The 23,343-nt window shown below is 45.9% G+C and overlaps 1 protein-coding gene across 1 annotated transcript in view; it reads left to right on the top strand.

Annotated features, from left to right (window-relative positions):
• LOC124000766 (transient receptor potential cation channel subfamily M member 4-like) overlaps window positions 1-23,343 on the top strand; it is an 81,945-nt gene that overhangs the window by 24,132 nt on the left and 34,470 nt on the right. Inside the window, exons 5-13 of the mRNA XM_046307357.1 lie at window positions 5,976-6,145; window positions 9,771-9,948; window positions 10,777-10,841; window positions 11,055-11,294; window positions 11,898-12,000; window positions 12,724-12,842; window positions 13,104-13,403; window positions 15,635-15,736; window positions 17,649-17,777. Coding sequence (XP_046163313.1) covers window positions 5,976-6,145; window positions 9,771-9,948; window positions 10,777-10,841; window positions 11,055-11,294; window positions 11,898-12,000; window positions 12,724-12,842; window positions 13,104-13,403; window positions 15,635-15,736; window positions 17,649-17,777 — 1,406 coding nt within the window. The remainder of the gene's footprint in view (window positions 1-5,975; window positions 6,146-9,770; window positions 9,949-10,776; window positions 10,842-11,054; window positions 11,295-11,897; window positions 12,001-12,723; window positions 12,843-13,103; window positions 13,404-15,634; window positions 15,737-17,648; window positions 17,778-23,343) is intronic.

Below are 23,343 nucleotides of genomic sequence, written 5' to 3'. Positions count from 1 at the left end.
AGTTAACAAACAGATCACTGACCATTTCGAATCACACCATACCTTCTCCGCTGTTCAATCCGGGTTCCAAGCTGGTCATGGGTGCACCTCAGTCCCACTCAAGGTACTAAACGATATCATAATCGCCATCGATAAAATACTTTACTGTGCAGCCATCTTCATCGACCTGGCCAAGGCTTTCGACTCTGTCAATCACTGTATTCTTATCGGCAGACTCAACAGCCTTGGTTTCTAAAATGACTGCCTCGCCTGGTTCACCAACTACTTCTCAGATAGAGCTCAGTGTGTCAAATCGGAGGGCCTGTTGTCTGGACCTCTGGCAGTCTCTATGGGGGCACCACAAGGTTCAATTCTCGGGCCGACCCTTTTCACTGTATATATTAATGATGTCGCTCTTGCTGCGGGTGATTCCTTGATCCACCTCTATGCAGACGACCCCATTCTGTATACATCTGGCCCTTCTTTGGACACTGTGTTAACAAACCTCCAAACAAGCTTCAATTCCATTACAACTCTCCTTCCGTGGCCTCCAACTGCTCTTAAATGCTAGTAAAACTAAATGCATGCTCTTCAACCGATCGCTGCCCGTACCCCCCCGCCCGACTAGCATCACTACTCTGGACGGTTCTGACTACAACTACTACAAATACCTAGGTGTCTGGCTAGACTGTAAACTCTCTTTCCAGACTTGTATTAAGCATGTCCAATCCAAAATTAAATCTACAATCGGCTTCCTATTTCGCAAACAAAGCCTCCTTCACTCACGCTGCCAAACATACCCTCGTAAAACTGATTATCCTACCGATCCTCGACTTCGGGCGATGTCATTTACAAAATAGCCTCCCACACTCTACTCAGCAAACTGGATGCAGTCTATCACAGTGCCATCCGCTTTGTCACCAAAGCCCCATATACCACCCACCACTGCGACCTGTATGCTCTCGTCGGCTGGCCCTTGCTACATATTCGTTGCCAGACGAATATGGCTCCTGGTCATCTATAAGTCTTTGCTAGGTAAAGCTCCGCCTTATCTCAGCTAACTGGTCACCATAAAAACACCTACCCGTAGCACGCGCTCCAGCAGGTATAACTCACTGGTTATCCACAAAGCCAACATCTGCTTTGGCCACTTTTCCTTCCAATTCTCTGCTGCCAATGACTGGAACGAATTGCAAAAATCTCTGAAGTTGGAGACTTATATGCCCTCACTAACTTTAAGCGTAAGCCATCTGAGCAGCTCACCGATCACTGCAGCTGTACACAGCCCATCTGTAAATAGCCCATCCAACTACCTACCTCATCCCCATATTGTTTTTATTTACTTTTTTTGCTCTTTTGCACACCAGTGTTTCTATTTGCACATCATCATTTGCACATCTATTACTCCAGTGTTAATTTGCTAAATTAGATTTACTTCTCTACTATGGCCTATTTATTGGCTTACCTCCTTACTCCATTTGCACACACGGTATATAGATTGTTCTATTGTTATTGACTGTACTTTTGTTTATCCCATGTGTAACTCTGTGTTGTTTTTTGTCGCTCTGCTTTGCTTTATCTTGGCCAGGTTGTAGTTGTAAATGAGAACTTGTTCTCAACTGGCCTACCTGGTTAAATAAATTTTAAAAATGCCACGATGACTCACATGCTGACTCTGGGTGGGGTTAAGGTGAGTGGGTGGGGTGAGCTAAAGTGAACAGTGCTGAATAGGTGTAAACAAAGAGGCTTTCAAAGGCTTTTTCCTCTACTTGTCTCCTAGTGGGTTAACAAGCTCATCAACTTTCAAAGCAGCATAACTTTCCCATGTTTCCTACATCTACAGTGTATATACAATTTCAAAGTTCAGACAAAGATGGTGAATAAATTAAGCCGTTTACCATTGGAAGAATATGGTCGATTCTGGACTACTTAACTGGGTGTGTCTCCCATAGACACCAGTTTAATAGCAGCTGAGTCTGGTCTACTTAGTTCATTCATTTTCATTGAACCATAAAAAAACATAAATCCAGCTGGTGGGGTGTCTTGCTTCCTCTTCTTTCTCTGTCTCCGAGTCTCCTCCTTCTTCTCTTCTGGCTCTACTGGTTCGAAGTTCACAAAACACAAGACCATCTAAGCCAGACAGTTGTTTGTTAAAGCAAGGCAGGGAAATAAGCATGTTCAGCCATAAAGCATTATAAAGTTTGCAGACACAGCAGTCGTAAGAGGCAAACCAGTAGGTCAGATGGGAGCTGGTCCAGAGAAGGAATAGAAGTCCGTAGGTGAGCAAACAAATTGAGTATTTGAAAGAAAACAATTCCGGGGCCTGATTCCAATACACGGTGGCAGCTTTCACTGCCATTAAATGGACAAAATGACTTTTGAAGGAAAGAGGGAGGAAAGTCATCTGTAGCACCTGTGGTCCTCTGCTGCTCAGTTGGTAGAGCATAGCGCTTGCAATGCCAAGCTAGTGGGTTTGATTCCTGGGACCACGCCCATAAAATGTATGCATGCATGACTGTAAGTTGCTTTGGATGAAAGTGTCTGCTAAATGGCATATTATATTTACAGTGCCTTGCGAAAGTATTCGGCCCCCTTGAACTTTTCGACCTTTTGCCACATTTCAGGCTTCAAACATAAAGATATAAAACTGTATTTTTTTGTGAAGAATCAACAACAAGTGGGACACAATCATGAAGTGGAACGACATTTATTGGATATTTTAAGCTTTTTTAACAAATCAAAAACTGAAAAATTGGGCGTGCAAAATTATTCAGCCCCCTTAAGTTAATACGTTGTAGCGCCACCTTTTGCTGCGATTACAGCAGTAAGTCGCTTGGGGTATGGTCTCTATCAGTTTTGCACATCGAGAGACTGAAATTTTTTCCCATTCCTCCTTGCAAAACAGCTCGAGCTCAGTGAGGTTGGATGGAGAGCATTTGTGAACAGCAGTTTTCAGTTCTTTCCACAGATTCTCGATTGGATTCAGGTCTGGACTTTGACTTGGCCATTCTAACACCTGGATATGTTTATTTTTGAACCATTCCATTGTAGATTTTGCTTTATGTTTTGGATCATTGTCTTGTTGGAAGACAAATCTCCGTCCCAGTCTCAGGTCTTTTGCAGACTCCATCAGGTTTTCTTCCAGAATGGTCCTGTATTTGGCTCCATCCATCTTCCCATCAATTTTAACCATCTTCCCTGTCCCTGCTGAAGAAAAGCAGGCCCAAACCATGATGCTGCCACCACCATGTTTGACAGTGGGGCTGGTGTGTTTAGGGTGATGGGCTGTGTTGCTTTTACGCCAAACATAACGTTTTGCATTGTTGCCAAAAAGTTCAATTTTGGTTTCATCTGACCAGAGCACCTTCTTCCACATGTTTGGTGTGTCTCCCAGGTGGCTTGTGGCAAACTTTAAATGACACTTTTTATGGATATCTTTAAGAAATGGCTTTCTTCTTGCCACTCTTCCATAAAGGCCAGATTTGTGCAATATACGACTGATTGTTGTCCTATGGACAGAGTCTCCCACCTCAGCTGTAGATCTCTGCAGTTCATCCAGAGTGATCATGGGCCTCTTGGCTGCATCTCTGATCAGTCTTCTCCTTGTATGAGCTGAAAGTTTAGAGGGACGGCCAGGTCTTGGTAGATTTGCAGTGGTCTGATACTCCTTCCATTTCAATATTATCGCTTGCACAGTGCTCCTTGGGATGTTTAAAGCTTGGGAAATATTTTTGTATCCAAATCCAGCTTTAACTTCTTCACAACAGTATTTCGGACCTGCCTGGTGTGTTCCCTGTTCTTCATGATGCTCTCTGCTGCGCTTTTAACGGACCTCTGAGACTATCACAGTGCAGGTGCATTTATACGGAGACTTGATTACACACAGGTGGATTGTATTTATCATCATTAGTCATTTAGGTCAACATTGGATCATTCAGAGATCCTCACTGAACTTCTGGAGAGAGTTTGCTGCACTGAAAGTAAAGGGGCTGAATAATTTTGCACGCCCAATTTTTCAGTTTTTGATATGTTAAAAAAGTTTGAAATATCCAATAAATGTCGTTCCACTTCATGATTGTGTCCCACTTATTGTTGATTCTTCACAAAAAATACAGTTTTATATCTTTATGTTTGAAGCCTGAAATGTGGCAAAAGGTCGCAGATTTCAAGGGGGCCGAATACTTTCACAAGGCACTGTATATACACTGCTCCAAAAAATAAAGGGAACACTTAAACAACACAATGTAACTCCAAGTCAATCACACTTCTGTGAAATCAAACTGTCCACTTAGGACGCAACACTGATTGACAATAAATGTCACATGCTGTTGTGCAAATGGAATAGACAACAGGTGGAAATTATAGGCAATTAGCAAGACACCCCCAATAAAGGAGTGGTTCTGCAGGTAGTGACCACACACCGCTTCTCAGTTCCTGTGCTTCCTGGCTGATGTTTTGGTCACTTTTGAATGCTGGCGGTGCTTTCACTCTTGTGGTAGCATAAGACGAAGTCTACAACCCACGCAAGTGGCTCAGGTAGTGCAGCTCATTCAGCATGGCACATCAATGCGAGCTGTGACAAGAAGGTTTGCTGTGTCTCTCTGCTACCAGGAGACAGGCCAGTACATCAGGAGATGTGGAGGAGGCCGTAGGAGGGCAACAACCCAGCAGCAGGACCGCTACCTCCGCCTTTGTGCAAGGAGGAGCAGGAGGAGGACTGCCAGAGCCCTGCAAAATAACCTCCAGCAGGCCACAAATGTGCATGTGTCTGCTCAAACGGTCAGACTCCATAAGGTGGTATGAGGGCCCGACGTCCACAGGTGGGGGTTGTGCTTACAGCCCAACACCGTGCAGGACGTTTGGCATTTGCCAGAAAACACCAAGATTGGCAAATTCGCCACTGGCGCCCTGTGCTCTTCACAGATGAAAGCAGGTTCACACTGAGCACATGTGACAGACGTGACAGTCTGGAGACGCCGTGGAGAACGTTTTGCTGCCTGCAACATCCTCCAGCATGACCGGTTTGGCAGTGGGTCAGTCATGGTGTGGGGTGGCATTTCTTTGGGGGGCCGCACAGCCCTCCATGTGCTCGCCAGAGGTAGCCTGACTGCCATTAGGTACCGAGATGAGATCCTCAGACCCCTTGTGAGACCATATGCTGGTGCGGTTGGCCCTGGATTCCTCCTAATGCAAGACAATGTTAAATCTCATGTGGCTGGAGTGTGTCAGCAGTTTCTGCTAGAGGAAGGCATTAATGCTATGGACTGACCCGCCCGTTCCCCAGACCTGAATCCAATTGAGCACATCTGGGACATCATGTCTCGCTCCATCCAGACTGTCCAGGAGTCGGCGGATGCTTTAGTCCAGGTCTGGGAGGAGATCCCCCAGGAAACCATCCGCCACCTCATCAGGAGCATGCCCAGGCGTTGTAGGGGAGGTCATACAGGCACGTGGAGGCCACACACACTACTGAGCCTCACTTTGACTTGTTTTAAGGACATTACATCAAAGTTGGATCAGCCTGTAGTGTGGTTCTCCACTTTAATTTTTGTGTGATTTTATTGTCAGCACATTCAACTATGTAAAGAAAAAAGTATTTAATAAGAATATTTCATTCATTCAGATCTAGGATGTGTTATTTTAGTGTTCCCTTTATTTTTTTGAGCAGTGTATTAGGAAAGGAAGGATGTGTAGAGTACGTATTTGCACAGTTCCCTTGACTCATAACCAACAAACTCCTTATCTGTCTATTGTTTACTGTCCATTGTCTATGATCATGTGTTGAGCTGTTGGTAAGAAAGTGTGCTTGCTATTCCAAGGTTTTGGGTTCAATTCCCGCAAGTGTCACATACACATAAAAAAAAATGTATGCACTCACTGTCGCTTTAAATAAAGGCGTCTGCTGGCATATTATTATTGTGTCATAAACATTTCTCGCTCCCCACATTTCTCCCTCCTCTTCTCTTTCTCCCTCCATCCCTCTCCTCTCTTTTCAGGGGCGTGGATAGTGACGGGGGGGCTGAGGGAGGGGGTGGGACGTTGTGTTGGGGAAGCAGTGAGGGATCATGCGGCGGCGGCCTCCTCCCTGTCCCAGAAGAAAGTAATCGCTGTGGGTGTGGCCCCCTGGGGCCTCGTGCACAACAGACAGTGGCTCGTCAACTCTGAGGTACACGCAGACATATGTGCACACGCAGACACACAAACACACACGCACACACACACAAATGGCGTGACGTCACAGGCACACAGACACTGTTCATTGTATATAGAATTAAACATGCACAGACACATACACTCATACAGTAGCTCCCCTCTGCTTCTCACCCTTTCTCACTCAACAATGCAAAGCCACAGGAAATCAAATTTACATTTACATTACATTTAAGTCATTTAGCAGACGCTCTTATCCAGAGCGACTTACAAATTGGTGCATTCACCTTATGACATCCAGTGGGACAGTCACTTAACAATAGTGCATCTAAAACTTAGGGGGGGGGTGGGGTGAGAGGGATTACTTAACCTATCCTAGGTATTCCTTAAAGAGGTGGGGTTTCAGGTGTCTCCGGAAGGTGGTGATTGACTCCGCTGTCCTGGCGTCGTGAGGGAGTTTGTTCCACCATTGGGGGGGCCAGGGCAGCGAACAGTTTTGACTGGGCTGAGCGGGAGCTGTACTTCCTCAGTGGTAGGGAGGCGAGCAGGCCAGAGGTGGATGAACGCAGTGCCCTTGTTTGGGTGTAGGGCCTGATCAGAGCCTGGAGGTACTGAGGTGCCGTTCCCCTCACAGCTCCGTAGGCAAGCACCATGGTCTTGTAGCGGATGCGAGCTTCAACTGGAAGCCAGTGGAGAGAACGGAGGAGCGGGGTGACGTGAGAGAACTTGGGAAGGTTGAACACCAGACGGGCTGCGGCGTTCTGGATGAGTTGAAGGGGTTTAATGGCACAGGCAGGGAGCCCAGCCAACAGCGAGTTGCAGTAATCCAGACGGGAGATGACAAGTGCCTGGATTAGGACCTGCGCCGCTTCCTGTGTGAGGCAGGGTCGTACTCTGCGGATGTTGTAGAGCATGAACCTACAGGAACGGGCCACCGCCTTGATGTTAGTTGAGAACGACAGGGTGTTGTCCAGGATCACGCCAAGGTTCTTGGCGCTCTGGGAGGAGGACACAATGGAGTTGTCAACCGTGATGGCGAGATCATGGAACGGGCAGTCCTTCCCGGGAGGAAGAGCAGCTCCGTCTTGCCGAGGTTCAGCTTGAGGTGGTGATCCGTCATCCACACTGATATGTCTGCCAGACATGCAGAGATGCGATTCGCCACCTGGTCATCAGAAGGGGGAAAGGAGAAGATTAATTGTGTGTCGTCTGCATAGCAATGATAAGAGAGACCATGTGAGGTTATGACAGAGCCAAGTGACTTGGTGTATAGCGAGAATAGGAGAGGGCCAAGAACAGAGCCCTGGGGGACACCAGTGGTGAGAGCGCGTGGTGAGGAGACAGATTCTCGCCACGCCACCTGGTAGGAGCGACCTGTCAGGTAGGACGCAATCCAAGCGTGGGCCGCGCCGGAGATGCCCAACTCGGAGAGGGTGGAGAGGAGGATCTGATGGTTCACAGTATCGAAGGCAGCCGATAGATCTAGAAGGATGAGAGCAGAGGAGAGAGAGTTAGCTTTAGCAGTGCGGAGCGCCTCCGTGATACAGAGGAGAGCAGTCTCAGTTGAATGACTAGTCTTGAAACCTGACTGATTTGGATCAAGAAGGTCATTCAGAGAGAGATAGCGGGAGAGCTGGCCAAGGACGGCACGTTCAAGAGTTTTGGAGAGAAAAGAAAGAAGGGATACTGGTCTGTAATTGTTGACATCGGAGGGATCGAGTGTAGGTTTTTTCAGAAGGGGTGCAACTCTCGCTCTCTTGAAGACGGAAGGGACGTAGCCAACGGTCAGGGATGAGTTGATGAGCGAGGTGAGGTAAGGGAGAAGGTCTCCGGAAATGGTCTGGAGAAGAGAGGAGGGGATAGGGTCAAGCGGGCAGGTTGTTGGGCGGCCGGCCGTCACAAGACGCGAGATTTCATCTGGAGAGAGAGGGAGAAAGAGGTCAGAGCACAGGGTAGGGCAGTGTGAGCAGAACCAGCGGTGTCGTTTGACTTAGCAAACGAGGATCGGATGTCGTCGACCTTCTTTTCAAAATGGTTGACGAAGTCATCTGCAGAGAGGGAGGAGGGGGGGGGGGGAGGATTCAGGAGGGAGGAGAAGGTGGCAAAGAGCTTCCTAGGGTTAGAGGCAGATGCTTGGAATTTAGCGTGGTAGAAAGTGGCTTTAGCAGCAGAGACAGAGGAGGAAAATGTAGAGAGGAGGGAGTGAAAGGATGCCAGGTCCGCAGGGAGGCGAGTTTTCCTCCATTTCCGCTCGGCTGCCCGGAGCCCTGTTCTGTGAGCTCGCAATGAGTCATCGAGCCACGGAGCGGGAGGGGAGGACCGAGCCGGCCTGGAGGATAGGGGACATAGAGAGTCAAGGGATGCAGAGAGGGAGGAGAGGAGGGTTGAGGAGGCAGAATCAGGAGATCGGTGGGAGAAGGTTTGAGCGGAGGGAAGAGATGATAGGATGGAAGAGGAGAGAGTAGCGGGGGAGAGAGAGCGAAGGTTGGGACGGCGCGATACCATCCGAGTAGGGGCAGTGTGGGAGGTGTTGGATGAGAGCGAGAGGGAAAAGGATACAAGGCAGTGGTCGGAGACTTGGAGGGGAGTTGCAATGAGGTTAGTGGAAGAACAGCATCTAGTAAAGATGAGGTCGAGCGTATTGCCTGCCTTGTGAGTAGGGGGAAGGTGAGAGGGTGAGGTCAAAAGAGGAGAGGAGTGGAAAGAAGGAGGCAGAGAGGAAAGAGTCAAAGGTAGACGTGGGGAGGTTAAAGTCGCCCAGAACTGTGAGAGGTGAGCCGTCCTCAGGAAGGGAGCTTATCAAGGCATCAAGCTCATTGATGAACTCTCCGAGGGAACCTGGAGGGCGATAAATGATAAGGATGTTAAGCTTGAAAGGGCTAGTAACTGTGACAGCATGGAATTCAAAGGAGGCGATAGACAGATGGGTAAGGGGAGAAAGAGAGAATGACCACTTGGGAGAGATGAGGATCCCGGTGCCACCACCCCGCTGACCAGACGCTCTCGGGGTGTGCGAGAACACGTGGGCGGACGAAGAGAGAGCAGTAGGAGTAGCAGTGTTGTCTGTGGTGATCCATGTTTCCGTCAGTGCCAAGAAGTCGAGGGACTGGAGGGAGGCATAGGCTGAGATGAACTCTGCCTTGTTGACCGCAGATTGGCAGTTCCAGAGGCTACCGGAGACCTGGAACTCCACGTGGGTCGTGCGCGCTGGGACCACCAGAGTAGGGTGGCTGCGGCCACGCGGTGAGGAGCGTTTGTATGGTCTGTGCAGAGAGGAGAGAACAGGGATAAACAGACACATAGTTGACAGGCTACAGAAGAGGCTACGCTAATGCAAAGGAGATTGGAATGACAAGTGGACTACACGTCTCGAATGTTCAGAAAGTTAAGCTACGTAGCAAGAATCTTATTGACTAAAATGATTAAAATGATACAGTACTGCTGAAGTAGGCCAGCTGGCAGTGGAAGGTAATCACAATGCTCTCTCTCTCTCTCTGTCTCTCTCTCTCTACCCCCCTTTTACTTCCCCGATCTCACTCCCCCTCTGCCTTTATCCTTCTCTCCGCCTCTGATCCCCTTCTCTATCTCTGCTCTCTCGCTCTTTCTCTCTCTCACTCTCTAACCTCCTCTTCCTCTCTCAGGGTAGTTTTCCAGCACGGTATTATGTCCAGAACACGTCCCATGACTCGTGCTGCCTGGATAGTAACTACCAGGCCTTCCTGTTGGTGGATGATGGGAGTGTAGGCCAGCGGGGAGGGGAAACGGCCTTCCGGGCCAAGATGGAGGACTACATCTCCCACCAGCGCACAGGCATCTGGGGTGAGACTCAGTAGTTACATGCACGCACACATGCGCATAGATACACACACCCACACTTATAAGACTAGCCCCCAGGTGTACAGGTGGCGTGCAATATGTTTAAGCCACCCATTTAATGTGTACTTCTGTATGTTCAGATCAACAATATTACTTTTCTTATCAGTGTTTTAAGCTAAGGCTTGAGGCTAAGCCGTAATGAGCATGAAAGGGGACCACTGAATGGTGACTCCTTGTTTGCGGTTGGAAAATGCGACTAGATGTAATTCAATCAGTAGAACCACAGCCATGTTGATAGCTAGATGCGATAAAGCCCATATCCTATTGCAGCGTATTTACAAAACTTGATTTCATTCTCATAACGTTCGAGTACGAGTTTTCACATGTACCAACGTCCTTTGCGATATGATATGATGCCTTTAATACTCTGTGATGCTCGTGTAACTCTTTTGTATTGCTTATATTCGGTGGGTGATTTATACATTTCAGGAAGTAAGACTAAAAGTTCATCCAAAGTTGAACTCATCTAGCGAACAACCCATGGGAGTTGATTTTGTTTCTGTTGACATCATGACCATACAAGGCAATCTCCTCCTCTCTTTTGTGTAGCATCCCATTTTTTTATTTTTTAGGAAATACATTTGACTCACTGATCCAAACCCATGATGCCTATGGAAAAATAATATTCTTATAAATATTCTTATAACTAGTAAGTCATGAAACATTTATGGACATTCACTATGACATCTGATCAATGACTCATGACTAAAAACTTAATTTTTTGGACTTCTCCCATTTGTCCTACACCCCTTCCCTGTACCTGTTTTCCAGGCAGTGGCAGTATAGATGTCCCTGTATTGTGTATGCTCATCTCAGGGGACGCTGCCATGCTGGAGGTAAGCTATGGCAACATCACTATCATCACTATGACTTACTTTACTTTTCATGACATCACTAGGCCTATAGTACATTACTGTGCATGACCAGAACATTCTCGTTAACCCCTCTTTCTCTCTCTCCCTTCCCTTTTGAAATTCCCTTTCCCTCTTATCTCTCCTTCTTTCACTTTCTCTCACTCTCTTTTCTGCTTTTCGCCCTCCCTCCCTCAGAGGGTGGATCTCTCTCTGAAGAAGGCTACTCCCTGGCTGGTGTTGAATGGTTCTGGTCCAGCGGCGGATCTCATCTGTGAGCTGCTGGATGCACTGGCAGCCGGGCCCATGAGCCCCCCCTCTCCCCAGCCAGAGGGTGAGGGGAGCGAGAAGACCAGTGCGGAGCTGCGCGACAGAGCCCGTGAGAGGGTCCGGAGACACTTCCCTGCCAAGGCAGACCTGGAGAAGCTTGTGGACAGGGTGAGTGTGTGTGTGTGTTTTATGTTATTTGTCAGGTGCACTGTTTACAGCAGGTATAAAAGGTACAGTGAAATGCTTGTTCGCTGGCTCCCACAACATTGCAGTACAATAATCAATAAGACGAAGTAACAAAAAAAGTAATAGAAGAGGTAGTATGCATAGTAATGTATGTGTTTGTGTGTGTCTGTATTTAAGCAAAAAGGCCTGGGGGATGTGGTATATGACCAAAATTCCATGGCTAAGGGCTGTTCTTATGCACGACCCAACAGGGAGTGCCTGGACACAGCCCTTAGCTGTGGAATATTGGCCATATATCACAAACCCCCGAGGTGCCTTATTGGTATTATAAACTGGTTACTAACATTATTAGAGGAGTACAAATAAACGTTTTGTCATACCCATGGTATACGGTCTAATATAGCATGGCTTTCAGCCAATCAGCATTCTGGGCTCAAACCACCCAGTTTATAAAAGTGTGTGTACAAGCATCCACACACCTGTCTATGGGTGTTGGTGTGTGAAAGAGAAAGCAAGTTTGAGTGAGTAAGTGCTTAAGTGACTGTCATACTGCTCATCTCTTTCTTTTTCTCTTCCTCCCCCAAGGCTCTGAGTATCTATAAAAACAGAGATCTGATCACAGTGTTCCATGGGGAGCAGGAGAGTTCCGATGATTTTGACACAGTGCTACTGAAGGCTCTCGTCAGAGGTAGGGGTGCGTGTTTGTGTGCGCGCGCGCGTGTGTGTGTGTGTGTGTATGGAGTGTGTGCATTTGCTATCTGTTGAGAGATATGTTGAACATGATCCTGGTCAAACTAATGTGGTGGTTCATTTCTTTACTATCAAATGAGGAGAGAAACTTATCAAGCAAGTCAGAGTTATACTTAAACTAAATCTATATTTACTTATTAATAACGGAGCAGGTCAATACAACACACACATACAAAGTGAATTGATTGAGTGCTCTGCGATAATGATGGGTGGTCGATGAATCACCCTCAGATATTTCGTTGAGAGCCCAGAGAAAAAGAATACAACACCTTTTTATAGCAAAGTAACTACATCCTCCTGAATGTTCATGACAAACAGATGTATGGAATGGGTCACAAGGTTAAGGTTTGTATGAAAGATACTAATAATTCACATCAGACAGTGTCTGCTGTAAAGACTGTTCTCATTGTGTAGAAACCAGGGTCTGGCTCTAAGCCATCTCTCCCTCCCATGAATGGCATGTGGCCTCAGGCATCGTACATCTACTGTCAGCATTAAGCCCCCAGAGGCCCATTCTCAGTAGAACACACACAGATTAAAGTGTTCTAAGAACCCCCTATTCTGTTGCATAAAACAACCATTTGATGCAATAACAGTATTTATAACATCATCTTGTAATTTCTCTCACACTAATCATTCGTTCTTTGTATTGTTCTGTCAGCCAGTAAACGTGTGTCCAGCGATGCCAGTGAGTACACAGAGGAGCTGAAGCTAGCAGTAGCCTGGAACAGGGTGGACATCGCTAAGAGTGAACTCTTCAACGGAGACATCCAATGGAAGGTGAACTGCTAATGCCCCTGTTTAAGGAATGTATTATATTCAAAACAGGCAGGCAGAACAGACAGACAGACAGGCAATCCGCTTCACAAATTGGAAATGTAACAATATAGAGAAAATAGGCTGGTGGAGAAGGAAGTTGGAAATCGATTCAATTCGTGAAGTGTTCCTTAATTTTCTCAATAGTATTGTTTAAACTTTGACAGACAGACAGATTGACAGATAGACATGTTTATAAAAAAACACCATTCTATCCTCCCGCAGTACGAGGACCTGGAGGACTCCATGACGGATGCGCTGATCAACGACAAGCCCCAGTTCATACGTCTCTTCAACGAGAACGGCCTCAACATCCTGGACTACCTAACCTACAGGCATCTGGAGGTCCTGTACCGCTCGCTGCCCGACAGTTCTCTGGCCTTCACTCTGCTCCAGCGGCTTCTCACAGAGAGACAGGGCCTGGCCATATGCTCCCCGAAAGAGGCCTTAGCCCTCAAGAGCCCCCAGAACCCCATGAGCCCCCTATCAGGACCCTCCTCTGTCAAAGAGCTCAGCTTGTATGAGGTGAGGAGGGGTTAAGGCTGTTGCGGTGACTATATTACCCCCACACCGGCTGTCACGAGTCATGAAGGCTTTCCACGTAACCGTTTAGGTTTCTCCTAGCTCTGATGCTGCTGATGGTCATTAGTAGCCTACCAAACTTGCTAACTGCCTGGTACTCAGCACTCTATTGTCCCTCTAATCACTCTGACATAAATGCAAATGTAATCAAACATTGAATTAAACACTTCATGTTGCGCAACATTTATATAGTCTATGCAATTGTGAAAGAAAACAGAGTGGGCCTCTATTAAAAAGAGGAGGATCCAATCAGCTTTCTATAGGCTAGGCTAGACCTACTATATTTATTTCTTAACTTTCCTAATATTAAGCACATTGCTTGTCTTTACAGCAACAGTATAGCCTACCTGGCTGGTATGAAAATGAACCACGGGAAAAGCATCCTCCATTCGCTATTTAAGTGAATAGATGACATGTATTTTTCCCCTGCCCCTGTTCCGAGACAGATGCATGATAATGGTCCATTCTAAATCAAAACTAATTTGACACATATATCATTTAGTATATGTAAAGACGAGATTAAATAGAATAGTCTGATGGGTGTCTGATGGGTGACAATATTAGCCTATCACTTTTTTGCTACTTTTTCGAATCATAGTCGCACATCTCATGTAGCCTAGCCCATAGGCCTATATGTGGCCAAATAACTTCTTAAAATTAAGCACATTAATTAGCTTTACAAATAGTGTAGAGCCTAGTGTAGAGCCTAACTGGCAGACATAAGCAGCGCGTGAGTTTCGAGTTTCAAGTTTGGGGAAGATCATTTTCACCATTAAAATGCACCTTTATAATTAAAGCATTACATGCATAATCGCATTTGCGTTCACTTTTGATAATGGTTGTTTCCACTAATGGAACATTCACGCTTATAGCCTACTGCAGTGTGCGCATTGCTGCACTTATAATGTGAAGAAATAGCCTAATGTTGTATCACATTTTAAGCTAAACGTTCTGATCTGTTGCTTCAGCCTCATTGCATAATTTGTATTTATTTTTATTCTAGTGGTTGTATTCATTTGGTTCTATCGCATCCCACAACTGTCCCAGACTATGTTTGGAATATTTATTTCTCGCACAGAATAGAATAGGTTTTCTGTACTATCGGGGATAGTAGATTGACTTAGGCTAGTGCTTTTGCTGTTTGTTTAGGCTTACTCATGTTGTTGGCTGACGAAAAGGCATGGATATTTTTTAGGGTGCATTACGACCACAAAGGGGATGCCGCCGGGAAATCCGAGGCATTATCAAGTGCTTGTCAAATTGTGAATGAGAGACTGATGATGTGTGTACAGCCTGCGCAATAAACAAAGCAGAGCTCATGCCTTTCAAGCTACTTTTTTTCAAATCATCATTAGAGTCATATCATGCAGCATTACAATATATTCAAAATGTAAATATATAGCCCAACTGAAGTTACATTAATAACTGTAAATGAATCATATAGGAGTACCTATTCCTTTGTTAACCGCTCAACACAGAATAGCAGCAGGTGTGCACTCCCTCAAATCTTTTGGAGAAAATGTCATTTCTATTTTATTCAGCTTTGTTCAATTGTATTTTTCATACTATAAAATAAAATAATGCCACGGAATTCTAACCAAATCTTGTCTGCTAAATGAACTAGTGTAGCCCACAGCCATATGGCATAGCCAGATCAGGACCTAACCTAAGGACAATTCAGAGTAAGCAATTCTGTTCTTCTGAAATAGACGACATTTTCTCAATTTCATGTTTCTTTAGACCTGTCTAAAATAAATGATGGATTTATTATGGAAGTGTGGGCTATATTACATGGATGTATTAAACTTTTTAAAATGTAGATGTTCCAAAGGTCTGCATCAGTGGCTTGTAGGCTGTGTGTGGAAGCCAGGAGATGCTAAATGTGTTATTTAATTAACGGTCAATTAACGTGAGACCGACAGTTATTTGCTTGACTATCACCGGCTGACGAAATTCCATGACCTTTATTTTATGCTATAGAAATTACTAGGTATTTATTGAGAAATTACATGGTCAATTGATAAAATAGGAGGGGTCAAAGGGAAGGTATGGCGTCATTCGTTGTGTGTGGAGTTAAAACGCAGTTGATCGAATTTAGGTGTTTTGTTTTATAATCTGCTTTAACTATTTAGTCATCTCAGTTCTATGTGACTTCCTCTCGCCTCTCCCTCCAGGTGTCACGGCTTTTATGGGACATCCTGGGAGATGTGTGTGAGCCCTTCTACTACAGTCTTCTCGGTTTGGACCAGAGCGCCAGCACCAGGAGAGCACTGAAGGTAGTGTCTGCCCTAGCTGCATTCCAAATGGCACTCTATCCAAGCAGTGGAACTCGAAGCTAGTTCTACTGCTTTTTAAAAATTGTTCCCCTCTAATCAGGGACTGATTTAGACCTGGGACACCAGGTGGGTGCAACAAATTATCAGGTTGAACTATATTCTATTTGTAGAACAGAAAACCAGCTGGCTCCGAACCTTGTAGAGTAAGAGTTGAAAACCCCTGCCCTATACACTTAGATAAAAAGGTGCTAAATAGAACCATATAGGGTTCTTTGGCTTGTCTCCATAAGGTAACACTTTTTGGAGCAAAGGTAGAACCCTCTATGAAGGGTTATTCTTAGAACCTATAAATGGTTCTACCGAGAACCATTTTATCATCTAAATGTTCTCCTTAGAACCCTCAAGGAAGGGTTCTACCGGGAACCCTTTCATTTTTTAAGGGATCTTCCTAGAACCCTCTATGAACTGTTCTACCAAAACCCCTTTAATCTTTGAAGCTTAATTAAATAGTACCCATAAAACACCAGTCTCAACATCAACAGCGAAAAGGCGACTCCAGGATGCTGGCCTTCTAGGCAGAGTTGCAAAGAAAAAGCCATATCTCAGACTGTCTAATTAAAAGAAAAGATTAAGATAGGCCAGCATCCCAGAGTCGCCAGTTGAGGACTTGTGAGGCGTCTGTTTCTCAAACTAGACACTCTGAAGTACTTGTCCTCCTGCTCAGTTGTGCACCGGGGCCTCCCACTACTCTTTCTATTGTGGTTAGAGCCAGTTTGCGCTGTTCTGTGAAGGGAGTAGTACACAGCGTTGTACGAGATCGGCAGTTTCTCGCCTGGAATAGCCTTCATTTCTCAGAACAAGAATAGACTGACGAGTTTCAGAAGAAAGTCCTTTGTTTCTTGCCATTTTGAGCCTATAATCGAACCCACAAATTCTGATGCTCCAGACACTCAACTAGTCTAAAGAAGGCCAGTTTTATTGCTTCTTTAATTAGGACAGTTTACAGCTGTGCTAACATAATTGCAAAATGGTTTTCTAATGATCAATTAGCCTTTTAAAATGATAAACTTGGATTAGCTAACATAATGTGCCATTGGAACACAGGAGTGATGGTTGCTGATAATGGGCCTCTGTACGCCTATGTAGATATTCCATTAAAAATCTGCCGTTTCCAGCTACAATAGTAATTTACAACATTAACAATGTCTACACTGTATTTCTGATCAATTTTATGTTATTTTAATGTACAAAAAAATTGTATTTTCTTTCAAATACAAGGAAATTTCAAAGTGACCCCAAACTTTTGAACGGTAGTGTAAGTACAGTTAAAAAAATATATTTTTAAACGTATCAGATTATTAAAACTCCTGATGTTGAAGATTTAACACTGAGGTAAACACTTGTGCTCAAGAACTATAAAACTATGAAAAATATGTATAAAAAAAGCTAATTTAGATTCAGATGTGTATGTAGAACCCTTCTTGCCTTTTAAATAATCACTCTTCCCATAAAGAATCATCAAAGAACCCTCTCTTCAAAAAACGGTTCTAGGTAGAACCCTTTGCCTTACAAAGAACCCTCTGTTTCCAAAATGGGTTCTAAAGAGGAAAACAGTTCTTGGTAGAACCCAATCCCCTCCACAAATAACTATTTAGAACCCTTTTTTTCTAAGTGCACTAATTTTGACCAGGATCCATGAATTACAAATGCATCTGTTCTCAATGACAAGGTCTACTTATTCATGTTATAGAGTGTTATGTTATAGACTCCACCAATATAGTTGAATTATCAACACTGCTAAAGTTATACCACTGCTTACCTTGACATAGAATGTAACTGTGACTGCTGTGCTGTGCTAACCAAGCTGTATTCATCTCTGTCGATCTCCCACTCTTTATCTCTCCCCACTCAGCAAGTGAATAAGTTGTTGCAGGGGGATTGTTCATACAGGGAGCAGAGTTGTCTCTATCCGTGGGCCTCTCTGTTCATCTGGGCTGTGCTGCAGAACCGCAGCGAGATGGCCGTCTACTTCTGGGAGATGGTAATTTATTTATTCATTATTTTATTTAACCTTTATCTGACCTGGTAAGTCAGTTAATAATGTATGGGAACAGGCAGCTGTAATGACAATGATAACAATGACTCTCTAATGGGTACTACTTTCTATAGCCAGAGGACTCCTGGCTATAGAATATTTCATGTATCATGTTTGTCTTTATCTGTTGCCTAGTACTGTCTACTTTAAGCGCTGCCTTTCTTCCCAGTAGCCTACTTGGTGTGTGAACTGCTGACTGCTATTAACCTGAAGATGATTGTTCAAATCAAATGTTATTGGTCACATATTTAGCAGGTGTTATTGCGGCTGTAGTGAAATGATTGAGTTCCTAGCTCCAACAGTGCAGTAGTATCTAACAATTCACAACAACGCACACACAAATCTAAAACTAAAAGAATGGAATTAAGAAATATATAAATATTAGGATGAGCAATGTCGGAGTGGTATTGACTAAAATATAGTAGAATAGAATACAGTACATACATATGAAATGAGTAAAGCAGTATGTAAACATTATGAAAGTGACTAGTGTTCCATTATTAAAGTGACCAGTGATTCCATGTCTATGTACATGGGGCAGCAGCTTCTAAGGTGCAGGGTTGAGTAACTGTGTGATACCCGGCTAGTGATGGCTATTTAGCAGTCTGATGGCCTTGAGATAGAAGCTGTTTTTCAGTTTCTTGGCCCCAGCTTTGATGCACCTGTACTGACCTCGCCTTCTGTATGGTAGCGGGGTGAACAGGCCGTGGCTCGTGTGGTTGATGTCCTTGATGATCTTTTTGGTCTTCCTGTGACATCGGGTGGTGTAGGTGTCTTGGAGGTTCGGCAGTGTGCTCCCTGTGATGTGTAGGGCAGAACGCACCACCCTCTGGAGAGTGCTGAGGTTGCGGGCGGTACAGTTGCCGTACCAGGCGGTGATACAGCCCGACAGGATGCTCTCAATTGTGCATCTGTAAAAGTTTGTGAGGGTCTTAGGGGCCAAGTCAAATTTCCTCAGCCTCCTGAGGTTGAAGAGGCGCTGTTACGCCTTCTTCACCACATTGTCTGTGTGGGTGGACCATTTCAGATTGTCAGTGATGTGTACGTAGAGGAACTTGAATCTTTACACCTTCTCCACTGCGGTCCCATCGATGTGGATAGGGGCGTGCTCCCTCTGCTGTTTCCTGAAGTCCATGATCAGCTCCTTTGTTTTGTTGACATTGAGGGAGAGGTTATTTTTTCCTGGCACCACTCTGCCAAGGCCCTCACCTCCTCCCTGTAGGCTGTCTCGTCATTGTTGGTAATCAGGCCTTCTACTGTGTTATCTACTGTGTCATATGCAACTTGACACGCCGTCATGGGTGAACAGGGAGTACATGAAGGGGCTGAGCACGTACCCCGTTTGTGTTTGGCCTTTCCCTCCTGCTCCGTGGCTAAGTGCCTCATTGAGAGCTTACAGAACAGAGCTGCGGGCAGCTGAGCAAAAATGGAGTCGCTCCCGTTCTCAAGAAACCAACACCTCGACTCCTCTTTGTCGTCAAATACTACAGACCAGTATCCGTCCTTTCTTTTCTTTCCGAAACACTTGACCAACTCTCTCAATATCTCTCTCAGAACTATCTTCTTGACCCTAACCAGTCAGGCTTCAAAACGGGTCACTCAACCGAGACTGCTCTTCTCTGTGTCACGGAGGCTCTCCGCACTGCCGAAGCAGACTCTCCTGTGTTCTCATTGTCCTAGATCTAGTCACAGCTTTCGATATGGTGAACCATCAGATCCTCCTCTCCACCTTCTCAGGGCTAGGCGTCTCTGCACACTCTTGGATTGCATCCTACCTGGTAGGCCCCTCCGACCAGGAGAGATGATGTGGAGAGGATGTACTCTCACTACTGGTGTCCCCCAGTGCTCGGTTCTAGGCCCTCTCTTCTTCTCTCTATACAGCAAGTCACTTGGCTCTGTCATATCCTCACATGGTCTCTCCTATCATTAATATGCAGCTGGCACTCAACTACCTTTCTCCTTCCCCTCGTCTGACACTCAGGTGTCGACACGCATCTCTGTGTGCCTGGCAGATATCTCAGCTTAGATGTTGGCCCACCACCTCAAGCTCAATCTCGACAAGACTGAGCTGCTTTTCCTCCCGGGGAAGGCCTGCCTGCTCCAAGACCTCTCCATCACCTACTTCCGGGGCCGACAGAGATGGCCGCCTCGCTTCGCGCTCCTAGGAAACTATGCAGTTTTTTTTTTAGGTGTTATTTCTTACATTAGTACACCAGGTCATCTTAGGTTTCATTACATACAGTCGAGAAGAACTACTGAATATAAGATCAGCGTCAACTCACCATCAGTACGACCAAGAATATGATTTTCGCGACGCGGATCCTGTGTTCTGCCTTTCAAACAGGACAATGGAATGGATCCCATGCGGCGACCCAAAAAACGACTCCGAAAAAGAGGGAAACGAGGCGGTCTTCTGGTCAGACTCCGGAGACAGGCACATCGTGCACCACTCCCTAGCATTCTTCTCGCCAATGTCCAGTCTCTTGACAACATGGTTGATGAAATCCGAGCAAGGGTAGCATTCCAGAGGGACATCAGAGACTGTAACGTTCTTTGCTTCACGGAAACATGGCTCACTGGAGAGACGCTATCGGAGGCGGTGCAGCCAGCGGGTTTCTCCACGCATCGCGCCGACAGAAACAAACATCTTTCTGGTAAGAAGAGGGGCGGGGGCGTATGCCTTATGGCTAACGAGACATGGTGTGATGAAAGAAACATACAGGAACTCAAATCTTTCTGTTCACCGGATTTAGAATTCCTCACAATCAAATGTCGACCGCATTATCTACCAAGAGAATTCTCTTCGATTATAATCACAGCCGTATATATTCCCCCCGAAGCAGACACATCGATGGCTCTGAACAAACTTTATTTGACTCTTTGCAAACTGGAATCCATTTATCCGGAGGCTGCATTCATTGTAGCTGGGGATTTTAACAAGGCAAATCTGAAAACAAGAGTCCCTAAATTTTATCAGCATATCGATTGCGCAACCAGGGGTGGAAAAACCTTGGATCATTGTTACTCTAACTTCCGCAACGCATATAAGGCCCTGCCCCGCCCTCCATTCGGAAAAGCTGACCACGACTCCATTTTGTTGATCCCTGCCTACAGACAGAAACTAAAAAAAGAAGCTCCCACGCTGAGGTCTGTCCAACGCTGGTCCGACCAAGCTGACTCCACACTCCAAGACTGCTTCCATCACGTGGACTGGGATATGTTTCGTATTGCGTCAGATAACAACATTGACGAATACGCTGATTCTGTGTGCGAGTTCATTAGAACGTGCGTTGAAGATGTCGTTCCCATAGCAACGATTAAAACATTCCCTAACCAGAAACCGTGGATTGATGGCAGCATTCGCGTGAAACTGAAAGCGCGAACCACTGCTTTTAATCAGGGCAAGGTGACTGGTAACATGACCGAATACAAACAGTGCAGCTATTCCCTCCGCAAGGCTATCAAACAAGCTAAGCGTCAGTACAGAGACAAAGTAGAATCTCAATTCAACGGCTCAGACACAAGAGGCATGTGGCAGGGTCTACTGTCAATCACGGACTACAAGAAGAAAACCAGCCCAGTCACGGACCAGGATGTCTTGCTCCCAGGCAGACTAAATAACTTTTTTGCCCGCTTTGAAGACAGTGCCACTGACACGGCCTGCAACGAAAACATGCGGACTCTCCTTCACTGCAGCCGAGGTGAGTAAGACATTTAAACGTGTTAACCCTCGCAAGGCTGCAGGCCCAGACGGCATCCCCAGCCGCACCCTCAGAGCATGCGAAGACCAGCTGGCCGGTGTGTTTACGGACATATTCAATCAATCCCTATACCAGTCTGCTGTTCCCACATGCTTCAAGAGGGCCACCATTGTTCCTGTTCCCAAGAAAGTTAAGGTAACTGAGCTAAACGACTACCGCCCCGTAGCACTCACTTCCGTCATCATGAAGTGCTTTGAGAGACTAGTCAAGGACCATAATCACCTCCACCCTACCTGACACCCTAGACCCACTCCAATTTGCTTACCGCCCAAATAGGTCCACAGACGATGCAATCTCAACCACACTGCACACTGCCCTAACCCATCTGGACAAGAGGACCTATGTGAGAATGCTGTTCATCGACTACAAGCTCGGCATTCAACACCATAGTGCCCTCCAAGCTCGTCATCAAGCTCGAGACCCTGGGTCTCGATCCCGCCCTGGGCAACTGGGTACTGGACTTCCTGACGGGCCGCCCCCAGGTGGTGAGGGTAGGCAACAACATCTCCACCCCGCTGATCCTCAACACTGGCGCCCCACAAGGGTGCGTTCTGAGCCCTCTCATGTACTCTCCGTGCTCACCCACGACTGCGTGGCCACGCACGCCTCCAACTCAATCATCAAGTTTGCGGACGACACAACAGTGGTAGGCTTGATTACCAACAACGACGCGACGGCCTACAGGGAGGAGGTGAGGGCCCTCGGAGTATGGTGTCAGGAAAATAACCTCACACTCAACGTCAACAAAACTAAGGAGATGATTGTGGACTTCAGGAAACAGCAGAGGGAACACCCCCCTATCCACATCGATGGAACAGTAGTGGAGAGGGTAGCAAGTTAAGTTCTTCGGCATACACATCACAGACAAACTGAATTGGTCCACTCACACAGACAGCATCGTGAAGAAGGCGCAGCAGCGCCTCTTCAACCTCAGGAGGCTGAAGAAATTCGGCTTGTCACCAAAAGCACTCACAAACTTCTACAGATGCACAATCGAGAGCATCCCGGCAGGCTGTATCACCGCCTGGTACGGCAACTGCTCCGCCCACAACCGTAAGGCTCTCCAGAGGGTAGTGAGGTCTGCACAACGCATCACCGGGAGCAAACTACCTGCCCTCCAGGAAAACTACACCACCCGATGTTACAGGAAGGCCATAAAGATCATCATGGACAACAACCACCCGAGCCACTGCCTGTTCACCCCGCTATCATCCAGAAGGCGAGGTCAGTACAGGTGCATCAAAGCTGGGACCGAGAAACTGAAAAACAGCTTCTATCTCAAGGCCATCAGACTGTTAAACAGCCACCACTAACACCGAGTGGCTGCTGCCAACACACTGACACTGACTCAACTCCAGCCACTTTAATAATGGGAATTGATGGGAAATGTAAAATATATCACTAGCCACTTTAAACAATGCTACCTAATATAATGTTACATACCCTACATTATTCATCTCATATGCATACGTATATACTGTACTCTTTATCATCTACTGCATCCTTATGTAATACATGTATCACTAGCCACTTTAACTATGCCACTTTGTTTACATACTCATCTCATATGTATATACTGTACTCGATACCACCTACTGTATCTTGCCTATGCTGCTCTGTACCATCACTCATTCATATATCTTTATGTACATATTCTTCATCCCCTTACACTGTGAGTAAGACAGTAGTTTTGGAATTGTTAGTTAGATTACTTGTTGGTTATTACTGCATTGTCGGAACTAGAAGCACAA

This window comes from Oncorhynchus gorbuscha, linkage group LG16, assembly GCF_021184085.1.
Source record: "Oncorhynchus gorbuscha isolate QuinsamMale2020 ecotype Even-year linkage group LG16, OgorEven_v1.0, whole genome shotgun sequence".
Taxonomy (NCBI): Eukaryota; Metazoa; Chordata; class Actinopteri; order Salmoniformes; family Salmonidae; genus Oncorhynchus; species Oncorhynchus gorbuscha.
This window is presented reverse-complemented; position numbering and strand designations above follow the sequence as displayed.